Genomic DNA, 13,671 nt, shown 5'->3' on the forward strand with positions numbered 1-13,671 from the left:
TTACTGTGAAAAAATTACTCAGGTTGATTGACTCAACTATATTTGAACTTTCTTGCCTTTTTTCTCACCCAACAACTTTAACATGATAATTTTTAAAAAGGAGAAGAAAAAATGTCCTCTGGCTACTGCTTTAATTTTGAAGTGCTGCAATTACATTAAAGTTATAATTCTGTTTAAATACTGACTGAATTTAAAAAAATAGTTTGAATTTACTTTGTCATATATCACATTCTGACTGTATCTACTGAACTCCTACTCAGAAATAAATCATGAACACGAGGAAAAGATAATTTATGAGTTGTCAAGCAACGAGATTTTAACACTTACTTTTGTGAAGATCTGAAAAAAGTCAATTGCAGGTGGCAATTGAGACTCGTCCTGGATCTCAGTTTTCAAATACAGTTGCAAAGTCTGCGCAAGGTGCCTGAGGCCATCTTTCATTTCTTCACTTAACCGTTCAGTGTCTTACGGGGAAAGGGGAAAAAAAGTAGACCATGTCATAAACAGAACATTTCACCAACATTTTGAAAACATCCAATGGCAGCCATACAGTCTAGACATTTCCAGTCCAGGAATTAATCTTGACAGAGGGCAATTTTGACAGAGGGCAGACATTTCTCATTTTTTGTGACAGTTACCTATCAACACACAGTAGAGTTTATCAGGTTGCTACTGCCAAATCATATAAATATGACAGCAAGTTAAAGATCAAAAGCCAGTAGATAAAGCAGATGTGTAAGCAGATGTAAGACATTACACACAAAAATTAGGCATCTGGGTTTGTAACTTTAACCACATTAGAAATATGCTTGGAACTTTATGCAGTAGTACATAGTTTTATACTGTTTTCACCACAGATGTGTCAGAAACACTTTATGCTAGCAGATGAAACAGAAAAGTATTTATGAACAAAAGGAATTTCATACAGAGCCACCGGTAAACAATGAATGTGAAAGAATATGAAGTAAACATCACTTTATTATAAAGCACCGGTATTCATGTTTTACAGATAGAAATCCTGAAGCAGAAAGAATCACAGCGCCTCATTTTCTAATTAAGTGATTACACATGCATCAGGTCTCTGATCACACAGAAAGTGAAACTGCTGCTGCCCTAGCAAGTTCACTGCCTGACTACCTGCTTCACACTTTCTTTTTCCTACCAGCTTGTACAAAATGGAGAATGTGAAGCTGAACATATTCAAGCACCAGTCTATAACAAAAGGCAGAGACTTATGATGCACTATGAATCAATTTTATCTCTGCATATTGGTGAATTACTTTATTATAAACATCTATAGATGCTCACACCACTACCCAAGTGCAATTAACAGTGTGGATGTTTGCAGGTGATTTTGCAAGCATGAATGAATGTAAATGTTAGAAATCCAGGCATGTACGTTTTTCACAATGTACAGAAAATCTCTGGCAAGGAAAAGAATAGTACCTCTGAGGACTGCATCTTCAAGAGAAGCAGCAAACTTTTAGATGACTGAAACAATCAAGTTTAAAAAATATAAAAGAAATATTATAAACATACACTTATGTTTCTTATATAATATTCCTTCGAAAACAAAAATGCTTTTTCCTTCAAATGTAATTATTCAAGACAACATGTGATTTACCTTAAACTATCTACAATACATTGAAAAATGTATTAGAACAAAGAGAGGAAGGCATGGTTTGTCTCACCATTGGCAAGTAAAACAATCCTAGACTAAAGAAGAGAAATCATATAAGAAGCACGTTACAGATGGACATTGTAGCTTGGGACAGATGTGGAACATGAGTACCAAAACCAACTGGAAATTCAGGGAGAACTGATGGAGATGGAAGCAGAATGCAATTATCCACACTGGAATCTGTCCAGGACATCAGAGCTAATGATCCAGAAAAATATCCAGTGGGAACCTTAATGGAAAATGATCAAGACCTGGTTTTCTAGGCACGTAAGAAAACAAGGCCAAATGCAAAATGAAATTACATTTGTGAATGTTTTTATCTTCTGTTTTTAAGAAACTTTTTTCAATTGTTAAGAAACCTGGTGTGGGAGAAAAAATGTTATAAAAGGCCTATTAAAAATTTCTAAATAAAGCATGGGTATTTAATTATGTAACTCTGATACTTACACAAGTAAAGTAGCAAAATATCTGCCTCATAATACAGCATACAAACTATTTTCTTAATACTGAGTCTTGGTAAGTAAAAAAAAAAAAGATGATTTCTGAATTACTGTAACATACAGAGAGCCCAGAGAACTAAGGAAGGAATTGTCTTAAGATAAATGAGAACTAGTAGAAGTAACAATGCTCAGAGAGACCCCTCCTATTTAATCTGAGTTTCAGGGCATATAAAGGAATTCCAAGGAAATATGGAGATTGGAAAAGAACTTCATAAAGGGCTGGATGTCTCAACATACTTTGTGGGTTTTTATGTATTATATGTTTTAGCAGATAACTATTCAATAACTGTATAAAACTTTATATTCTTCTATTCAGTTTATATGTCTCCCACACTAAAAATCAACCAACAGTATAACGTTGAAAAGTAATAGTGTAAGAAAAATGAGACGGTATAGTGCCAATAACAATTTTCAAAAGTATAACAATTTGGAATTACAAGTGGAGGAAAAAACCCCCAAAAATATAAAAAAAGTATCAATGAGAATTCTGTCACATTTCTGATTAGTGTTGAAACATTATCTTCTATGACAAAGATGCTTCCTAGAATGTTTTTGTTTCAGATTACTGCCTATATTCATAGTGATTCTGTTCAAAGAAATCTTTTCTCCTATATACTTAGACCTATAAAGGATATGCATTTGTGGTTTTCCTATAGATTTCCTAAGTACACAAAGAAACAAAAGCTTTATCAACACCATTCATAAACTGTGCAGCAAATGGGGAAATTGCAGTGAAATAACAGGAGCTTTTGGAGCATACAGAGGCACCAAAAAACATCACAGCTACAACAAGTTCTCACACCAACCCAAAACACTTTTGGATTATTTTAACTCCAAAACCATAGAGACCATGCATTCACTCTAACAAGGAAGCCAGGAAAATAGCACAAGAGTCAGCCAAAAGATTATGTATCTTTACATAAGATTATGCATAGGTCATTTGTACTGTAGTCTGAAGTATTAACTTCAGTTAACTTGTTAACGTCCTAAACACTTGGTACTGTGGAGTTAATAAGATTCTGCAGGAAGTGTTAGTAAGACTCAGAGTAAGTACAGATGAAATACAACATGTGGATCTCTGATTTGTCTTCTCCTGAAATAACTAGCTATGTACCAGTTGTTTCTGTATCAGTGAGAGGACAGTCATCCCATCTGTATCACAGAAACGTATCACCATTTCCTCCAGAATGAGAATTTTAGCAGAAGCTTCTGGCCACTCTCCAGACTTTTGTAGCATTTATCCACTGCCGCTCAGGCCTGTTCAACATCAAGCTTCTCTCCCAAAAAGTAAGTGTTAAAAGACAAGTTATCACACTATTCCCTTGTCTCCAGTCAAGTCAAGGAAAGCTGAGATCATCTCCTGAAGGGTACTGAGAAACCCCAGTTTGTATGGAATGATCAGTTATAAAAAAACTTCGCCTACACAAGAGACAAGTGCTGTACAAGTGATCAGTATTTAATTTTTAAAGGGAGATTCTTCTGTCCAGTTCCTCCTGCACCACTCTGCAACCAGCCATTGGTACAATAAAGACTCTTTCCTTGGATCCCAGCAGTGTAATGCAGCATAAAAGTCTACACCATTTTAAGTTAATTTGAAGCATCCGTTTTCCATAAACCTTTGTTACACAAATTGAGAATATCCATTGCAGAAAATCACTGTTTTAAATAACTGAATTCTATCCATTTTAATGTGCTGCCTTATTAAGGTCTTCTGCCCTTGCAGTTTGGATGAAGGCAGCAGAATGTCTGCTGGGTGTTCAGAAGTAAAATTAATGCTATGTATTGTATTTTTTTATGTTTATATGGGTTTTATCTCTAACTAGCTATACCAATTGATCAAGCTGGTTTGTAGCCAAAACCGAGTAATACCAAAAAATATTGAAGTAATCAAAATATTCACATTACTCTCCAGAAAATCCCTCTAAACAAGATGCAAAAATGCATCAAGGATGTATTTCTTCCTTTCTAAGCCTAAGATGCCACAAAATATGGAAAAAATGCTTCCTATTTCAGCATTTGCTCTGCTGAGGGATTGTAATGAGCATCTTTTTCTAACCAAGCAGCTGGAACTTGTGAAACCATGAAAGTAATAACTGCATAATTTCATCTTTTTTCTCTATTGAAATGTCATGTAGAAGACAAATATACACATATCCTGTTTAAATTTAACTTTCTTTCCTATTTCTAGAAGTTATTTTAAAGCTTTATGCAGTAGCACATAAGTATTAAAAAAGTAAAACTTTAATGTAAAAATATATGTATTATTGCATGTGTATGTAGAAATATTGACACTGTATGTAGTAAGGCAGACATTGGGTAAAGAATGAGCAGGCAAGATGTTCATAATAAAATGCAAAAATAAAAATACTGAAGCAAAAAATCGGGAGAAAGTTTTGCTTCAAGAAAACAGACATGTTTTTCCTTTTATCTTTGAAATAACTGTTCTTTCCCACAGAGGTTTTTGTCTTTGATTCTGTTACTCTACAGAGCAAACCTTCAGAGGGCAAGCTGCAAGAAAATCAGATGGCCCTTTCGTAAAGCAGACCTTGGAAGTATTTCCTGAAATCTGGCTGGCAAGTACTTACTTGACTGAAGATCGGAAAAAGAGTAGAGCCTCTCAGAAGGGCATACTGATTGTCTGAGCTGTAGAGAAAAAACAGATAATTAACACTTACATAGCATGTTTTATCTTGAAAACACTCTGCAAGACTGATTATTCCGTGTGATATACGTATAAGATAATTAGGTAAGGCCAACAGCATCAACATAAATCCAGGACTTTGCATAAACTATCCTAAAAAACTAAATTTCTTTGTTGATACAAGACTTAATAATAATTTTAATTTAACACTTTGGCAGCTTACCTTTAGCAACTTACTTAGCCCTTTAGAGCATAATTGAAATCCATTTATGAGGTCTGTAGTTTCAGAGTTCATGTGACTGTAACTAATGCACAGTATTGCTAGGTACATAATTGCCCTTTAAAAACTATCATGCACAAATTCTTTGCAACAATGTATTAAATAAATGTGAAATCATATTTTATCACCTCAGATCACAACAAAGGCCCGCACTTTTATCCAACACAGACAGCATCATAGCAGGTTCAGCAAAAAAACTAGCAAATCCCTTTTGATTTACAATCCCACACATTTATAAGCTGCTTAAACTAATAGAAAATTTAGTCCATATAAGGTAATCAATCTGTGGGGAATGCCAAACACCCAGGACTTCCAAAAGAGTTTAGAAAAATATTAAAAAAGGTAATTGAGATTAAGAGAATCCAACATGGAAAGCTTCGCATTATGCTCTCTAAAGAAAGGGCTAGCTACCAGTGCTTCTGTCCTTACCACTCATTGAAACAACACTGAATGAGGCTTCCATTAGGTTAATAGAAAAGCACCAATAACTTCAGTAGTATTGAAGGAAAAACAGTGTCTACCTATGTCTTCTTTCCAGGCAGGAATAAACTTCGAATGTTACCCCATAGCCGTAGGAAAAGAAAGTCAATAAACATGTCCCTTGAGCTTAGTTATGTCCATTTTGGAATCTCTTGATCCTTGCAGCATTTCTGCAAATTAACCAGTAAACTTGTAATGCAGTTTGCAGTCTAATTTTTTTCAGCATTCCAGTCATTTCAACCTTGTAGCTCATAATTGCATTAAAGATGTAGAGTGAGAAAGCATTTATCAGAATTTGTTGCACTGAATCAATCTAAAAGAACATCACTTACTAGTTTAAAAACAATCCTGCCAGCAAGTCTGACAGAGTCTGGAGGAAAATTTGGCTCGATGCTCTTAAGACACCTGCATTCCTGCTTGTGGTCCAGCCAAGCTTCTTTCTATCAGGATATTTTAAAATAGAAGAAAAAGAAAATAAAATGCATTTTATTTTATACAGCCTGTATCCTACTTTTTTATATGTACACGTATTTTATATACATAGTTATCTGTAGTTACATATGCACACAAACATGCTGATTCTCCTTTGTTGTGGCACGAAGCTGCAACAGTAGCTGCTTACTTCCCAAGATTGGAGAGAACTAGAAAGGATGCCATCTAACATACACAAAACTCTAAGCACGTGTTCACTCAGCAATCAAGACTGCAGAGGCCTGCAGAGTCCATTCACTGCACCAAATGCAGCTGCTCTAATGCAATGGCCAAGTTTTCTGTGCTGCAAAAACTGTCCCCAAATATCCCTGAGCTGAAGAGGTATCGATGCCCACAGCTGGGAGGACTCGTAGGGACACTTTTCACAGTTCAGACCAGGAGTGGCCACTGATACCAAAACAGAAGACAGAACCAAAAAATATTTTGGTTGCATATATTACACAAATCTGGTATTTTTCTTTCATGGACCACTTTGATTCAAATGGCAGAGACGGACTAACACTTCCATAGCAGGGAAGAGTCAGCATGAGAAGATAAAAGAAACATTGAAATATGTCTCTTTTTCCCGGTCATTCATTGTTACCCCAAGATTAGTGCTGAAGAGCAGCAAGAATGAGTCTTCACCTACAGAAACATGTTCGAAGAAAATTTCTGATCACTTTTTTCCTGTCTTCTGTCTCTACAAGCAGAAAATTCTGTTTATAATATACAAAAACTCCAAGTCCATTCATTAACATATTACATATTTACACATTTCATTTGCATATTCACAGTTTATGTTTGAAGCCACACAGCTGTTTCAAATAGTATTAAAAGCAAATCAAAAGAACAGGCCACAACAAAAAATTGTTACAATGACAAGTACTCAGAACCAAGGGCTTCTGAAGGGCACAAATTTTTCTTGCAGATACACAGTAAGGGGGGAAAAATGAACCCAGAAAAACAATTTCTGTTAGGTGATTGCCACAGAAAAAAAATGATTGTCTAATGTTAAATACATGTTCAGCTGTTAAAAAAAAATAAGAGAAAATGGCAGAGCTATGTATAAGGGCACATCAGACCTGGAGATGATGACAAGCAAGTTATAAGGATTCCAAAGGCAATCACACAATTTTTTCTTAAGCTGCATTTAAGTGAGGGAATTTCAGGAAGTTTCAGCACCAGCATTTATTATATTTAATTCAGGATTTGTTTCCCCTGTGGCTTACACATAATAAATAAATGGAGCTTTTTATTTCTTTCAGATACATGAGAGATTTGTGATTTCATTTCTTTTACCCATAACTCTACAAGGGGAAAAAATAAAACCAAGAAGGCATTAATCCAAAAACAGTTAGTGTCACATGCTGTCTGACAAATAAAAGTTAAGTATTTACGGCTGAATAGAATTATCTTTGTCTAGGAAAAACAAGGTCATGCTTGTAAAGGTTCAGACATCATTCTGTATAATATAATTATATTGGCATTTTTACCTAACTTAAACTAAAAATGTTCCTAGGAGTAAGCCTTTATCTGTCAAATTTTTTCCCTTACATAAACATTGCACAGAATTTTAAACATGCTAGAGGTGACATCAAAATGATTAATAACTTACCCAACCAATATAGCTCTAATGAGATGAAATATGCTGTACCACATAGCATCATATGCCATGTTTCTTTGAGAGTGCGATAAGAATAGTTTAAATCCATGCCTTTCCTGAAACAGCACTTTGGCCAAAACTGATGCCAAAAAGGAATCACTCTAATTCCTCTGCAGAAGGAGCTGGAATGGGGATTGCCAGTCATTTATTCCCAAATGGTCAGGGAGAGAGAGGAAAGCTCCAAATGCATTAAATATAATATAATGGAACTCAACAATTTTTCTTCTTACTATCCATACAACATGGATACAAGTTACAGGACAATGTGAAAACAAAGATTTGTGACCCTGCAGAGACCTACTCTAACAACACTTATTGCTTGGACTTCTGTTAGTTCCACATTTCCTGGTGGGAGGGTTTTCTTAATTCTGTGTACCCTGGCTTTCAGGCAAGGTTTTCATATCCCATATCCAGGACGAGCATAAACACTGTAGTGCAGAGACACAGCCACCTGGTATGATCCTTCCCCTCCATTCCAGGGAAGGTCTTCCAATTTTGCAAATATTTCTTTCTCCCCTGTTAGAAATGAACACTAACAGAAGGAGGCAAAGAAAGGCAAGTGAAAAGGGCAAAACCCTCCTCCTCAAGGCTTCACTACACTTAGGAACTTGGAAAGCATATCCTTCTGTTTATCTCCTTCTAAAGCATTCCCTCTTTTTCAATCTCCGTGCATCCCAAGTGCAAATCCTCAGGCATCACCGAGTGAAAAAGGTCAGCACCCACAGGGCTGCAGAGATGGGGCAGCACAGAGCTCTTTACTGGTGGCAGATCGAGAGGCTGCCTGCTGAACCAGCACCAGACCAACTCCCTGCACAGCCCAGGCCCAGGATCAGCTCCTGCTGGCTCAGCTCACGCCCAAAGACCCCTCGCAAATGCCTTCAATGTCTTGCATATTTTCAGCCGAGCGATTCTGCCAATGCACATCCATTCTTTCACAGACATATGCTACTGCTGTCTCCCTTTGGAGACTGAATCTACAAAAGATCCTAAAGCAATGTTGGTGAGACAAAGATTTCCCCTGTCTTCTACGCGAGATCAAAAAATGAATGCTTCTTGCAGATTAATGTCCTAAAAAAAGCTATAAATCATAAAAAAAAAACCAAAAAAACCCCAAAAAAGCAAACAAACAAACAAACAAAAAAACCCCAAACAAACAACCACAAAAAAAAAAAAAAAAACCACCAAAAAAACACCACCACAAAAAACCAAAGCAATATATTTTTCCATTGGAAGGGTTTGATCTGTTAAAAGCAAATAATCTGTAATTTCCAAAGGTTTGTTTGAATTTTCACAGAATGTATATTTTTTTATTATGGCATTTTACTTTTACTACATTATTTAATAATGTTTGATAATATCACATTCTGAATTCTGCCTGAAAAATTACTCTTCCATTTTTCAGGGATTATCATCTATACCATTGGTCCCCAATCCATGAGATATTAATAAACATTGCCAGGGGTGATCACAGTAGTGATTATGAGGAGCAGCAGATGTGATAACCCTACCTTTGGAGAGACATGCAAGCAACATAACATTTCCAGAAGGCAAGCAGCCCATGAAATTAGGCATCAACAAGTGGAAAAGTGGCTGCATCAGGGAAATGCCAAATAGGGGCAAAAACCAATAGGTCACCCTAAAGGATCTCTTGTGCTAAGTTCTAGTTCCACATTTCTACTATTTTAAAATGTAATTAAAGTGGTAAAAGCGAAAACAGTTTGCTTCAACTGGCCTGGAAAAGAAAAATAACGGGAATTTTTGGAATTTGGAACAGCTCACTCATAATCTTTAAAATAAACATTACGGAGATTTGTAAAAATCCGATATTCTGATTTGTATATAGGTTTTCTACAGGACTACTGGCTCTGCATACATATTCCCTTACAGAATAACTATTCTCACTGCAAGTTCCAAAAAGAAAGACATTTCCAAAGACTATTTATTCTCCTTAAGGTTAGCCTGAAGATAGCTTTTTGTACCACATGACATTTTAAAACAAATGCAGATGTTTACAAGATATTTGCAGCTTTAAGAATGCCTCTTTTTGGTGCACTCTGAAATATAAACCCCCTGTTGAATTTACTTTGAAGTATCTTTCCCAAAATCCACCTTTATTCCAGACCCAGTACACCTACTGAGAATAATTTTTAAGTCAGATTTTTATATTAATTCTGATTTCATTTAATGTATTAATTACAAAACTCGAGAAAAATAGCAGGTTTTAAGCCTGTGTTTTGAGTTGCAGTATCACACATTCAAAAATAATCAAATCATTCTGCAACTAAGTGTGAACTGCGAATCCAACTGCATAATTTGCATTTCAAAGTTATCTGTATTTTTAAAATAGTCCAGTTTTGCCAACATTCACTTTTTTAAATGTGCAAAATGCAGTTTCATCAATACCCTGCTATTTATCTGTTGACCAATTAGTTCAATTAGAAGTGCACATATTAATGAATTACATTTAAGCTACAGAGGCTAAGTAGGGCACAAAGCACTTGGTTTAGCCTTCCTAACAGCTGCTATAAAACCAGAGCAACACAACAGCTTAGCTGGCTTATTAGAACACATATGAATCAGAGGACAGTTTTCAAGAGCAAAGAGATCTGGCTGGTCTCAGTTTTATCTGTATCATCTGTTTCAAGTCATCAATCCCAATAAATTCACTGCTTTGATGGCAAAATTACTTTTTTTTCCTGTTATTCTCTATCACTACCTAATATCACAGGATATTACAAACATTAAATCAATATTAATTTATTTATATAAACTGTTCAAGAAATTATGTAACTGCAAATACACAGCATGTTAAGTGCAGATTACTTTAGCAGCAGTAGCCTGTCTCACTGAAATCCATACCTACAACTGCAGATGGCTACAAGATGCGAACCCCAGAGCTGGAAGCACAAAGCAAAGATACTCAAGATGACTTCAGGCTGTCCCTTATGAATCCTTGAAGAATGTTCACATAGTTGTGCTTCTCAAAGAGGAAACTCCAGTTCCTATCTCCATTGCCTTTACACCTAAGCTGGAACAGGTCATTGCATTCCACCTTGTGGATTTCCTTTTGCAGGTCAGTGCCAGCAGTCTCACTTCACATTAGAGACCTGCCAACAGAAGCTTTACCAAAGACTCTCCCAGAAGATACTTGTTTTAAACTTGCAAATACTCTGGTCTTTTATAGTCTTCACAGCCACGTTTTCCTTGTGATCTCCCATAATAAATCTACCTGTGGCATTATTATTGATGCTACAGTAAGCACCTAATGCACGTTGCGCACATTTGCCATACGATGAATCAAAATGACAGATCTTCCTCTTTTCCCTCCATATATGTTTTAATCCCCAAAAGGAGAGATTTGTGGAATCTTGAAAAAAACAGATTATATTAAGACAGAACTGTTTACAGAAGCATATGATAGCACAAGATCAGCCCTGAGGAGAAAGACTTGGGGAGAAAGACTTGGAGGTGTTGGTTGACAAGAAGCTCAATATGACCCAGCCATGGGCACTCACAGCCCAGAGAGCCAAACGTGTCCTGGGCTGCATCCAAAGCAGCGCGGGCAGCAGGGCAGGGAGGGGATTCTGCCCCTCTGCTGTGCTCTGGTGAGACCCCACCTGGAACAATGCATCCAGCTCTGGGGCCTGCAACGTAAGAAGAACATGGAGCAAGTCCAGGGGAGGGCCACAAAGATGACCAGAGAGCTGGACCACCTCTCCTATGCAGACTGAGACACCTTGCAGCAGCCTGCCAGTACCTGAAGGGGGGCCTACAAAAGAGCTGGAGAGGGACAGTTTACAAGGGCATGTACTGATAGTACAAGAGGGAGTGGCTTCAAACGGAGTATATTTATCTTAGCTATTAGGAAGAACTTCTTTACTGTGAGGGTGGTGAGGCACTAGAACAGGTTGCCCAAAGAAGCTGTGGATGCCCCATTCCTGGAAGCATTCAATGCCAGGTTGAATAGCATGCTTTGAACAACCTGATCTAGTGGAAGGTGTGTGCCCATGGAAAGGATGATCTTTAAGGTCCCTTCCAACACAAACCATTCTATGATGCTTTCATTGGAATGTCAAAGACTTAACTTATAAAGTTATAGAGTATTACTGTAAGTCAGGTTGAATGGATCTATGGAGATCTCTAGTTGCAAAGCAGGGTCAGCTCTGGGGTCAGACCCAGCTCAGAGTTTTATCCAGTAGGGTCTCCAAACACAGGGATCACACAGACCCCTGCCAACCCTGTCTCACCTCTTGACTGTCAAGAGCTTTTTCTTGTATACCATGTGGTCTTTCAATTTAAATGTGTTGTCCCTGTCCTCCTGCCACGCATCACTTCTCTTCTTGAAAACCCACTCCGAGATGCAGTTTTCCTTATGGCCTTCTCTTCTCAACAAATCCTTGACCCTTATTTCCGCTTAAAAAACTGGAATATAGAATTTACCATAATAAAAATACTCTTGAAATAGAAATTGTTTTATTGCAAAATTGACTTAGAGCTACAGACAATAAAGTTTAAGAATTATTCCCTTCCCTCTCACCAAGTACAGTCAAACATCACACATTTCAACTTAGTTTTGTTGTTTGTACTAATCAGAATCTTATACTTGTAGCTATAGAAACACTCAAATAAAACAAGGCAGCACATTTACCCATCCTGTCCAAAACTACAAATAAATTGCAGTGTGGAATTATGACAACATGCAAAATGTATGGAGACTCTGTAAAAAAAAAAAGTATTCAAATGCCTATTTTCTTAAACGCTTTACAGCTGTTGTTTTTCATCTTACCTGACAAGATCTACCACAGTACTTAGCAACCTTGCACTGAGAGCACCTGTGCAGATTTTCATTCCTGTTTAAAAAAAAAAGAAAAGAAAAAGGGTTATAAATATAGATGGTGTTCTGTATTTATCCTTCTTACCTAACTAGCAATTTAAAATTATTCCAAGTCCCAAAAAATAACTTAAGCATAAGTTATTAAAATGCACCGTAATGCAAGAATAAATTGTACCTAGTTATGTTCGAAGCTGTAGTCACAACTCTTTACTTGAGTCACTCAGCACCTCTGGGACCACTTTGGATCAACAGGAAAATTATAAAATGTGCTTTTGTGATGTAGCTGTAACTCTGAAGAGTGTGATTGTGTAGATAACATCATAATTAGAACTGTGCAATACAGCTAGCTAATCTATTTACTGTCTGTGTCTTGTCCTAAGCAAACAAGCATCACTATCTGTCTTAAACAAGACCTTGCTGTGAACCTGTGGCTGTAACATCAAATTTTATCTTTATAACACAGTCCAAAGCTGACATTTCAGCAGAAATTTCTGTTCTAAGGAAACACTTCTGATCAGTGGACAATGAAAACAAAATAAAAATTCATGGGGGAAGTTTAAAAATCCAATGAAAACTAGGAGAACTACCAGACCTATACATTACTATCTACAGATTACAAGCACCTCCTGACTGTAGCACTGTTTTCTGATACTGTCTTAATTTAGTTACACGACTTAAAAAAAAATCAGTGAAGTTCTGTATATTTGTAGACACTAAGTAAGCATTAAATGTGAAAGCACACACAGAGCAAATCTTGTACCTCAGATATATAAGTAAAGATATTTACTTCAAGTGAGTAGAAATGAGACAGATTTTGAGGCTTCCCTTTCATTTTCCTGTAGAAGATAGTGAACATGATGCGTTATTCTGGTAACACTGCAAAGTGTTCACTTTCGCTTCTTAACACTCAAGGCTGCTTATGTGAGTTATGGCCATTCATTAGGCTGTCATTCATCAAAACACAATAATGAGCTCAGAGTCTAACAGAGCATGTGCAATTTTAGTACCAAACACACTGAAGTACCACATAGTCCCAAGCAGCAACAGGTAAGATGCAGATTTCCAAAGCAGAGTAACTAAAACTTTCTGGAAGCTGAATTTAAATTCCTTGATACCCACAA

At 36.7% G+C, this 13,671-nt stretch overlaps 1 protein-coding gene across 1 annotated transcript in view; it reads right to left on the reverse strand.

Annotated features, from left to right (window-relative positions):
- Positions 1–13,671, reverse strand: part of SMYD3 (SET and MYND domain containing 3) — a 394,207-nt gene that overhangs the window by 339,115 nt on the left and 41,421 nt on the right. Inside the window, exons 2-5 of the mRNA XM_063390956.1 lie at positions 12,503–12,566; positions 5,915–6,022; positions 4,767–4,824; positions 328–464 (exon numbers count right to left, since the gene is read on the reverse strand). Coding sequence (XP_063247026.1) covers positions 328–464; positions 4,767–4,824; positions 5,915–6,022; positions 12,503–12,566 — 367 coding nt within the window. The remainder of the gene's footprint in view (positions 1–327; positions 465–4,766; positions 4,825–5,914; positions 6,023–12,502; positions 12,567–13,671) is intronic.

Source organism: Prinia subflava, chromosome 2, assembly GCF_021018805.1.
Source record: "Prinia subflava isolate CZ2003 ecotype Zambia chromosome 2, Cam_Psub_1.2, whole genome shotgun sequence".
NCBI lineage: Eukaryota > Metazoa > Chordata > Aves > Passeriformes > Cisticolidae > Prinia > Prinia subflava.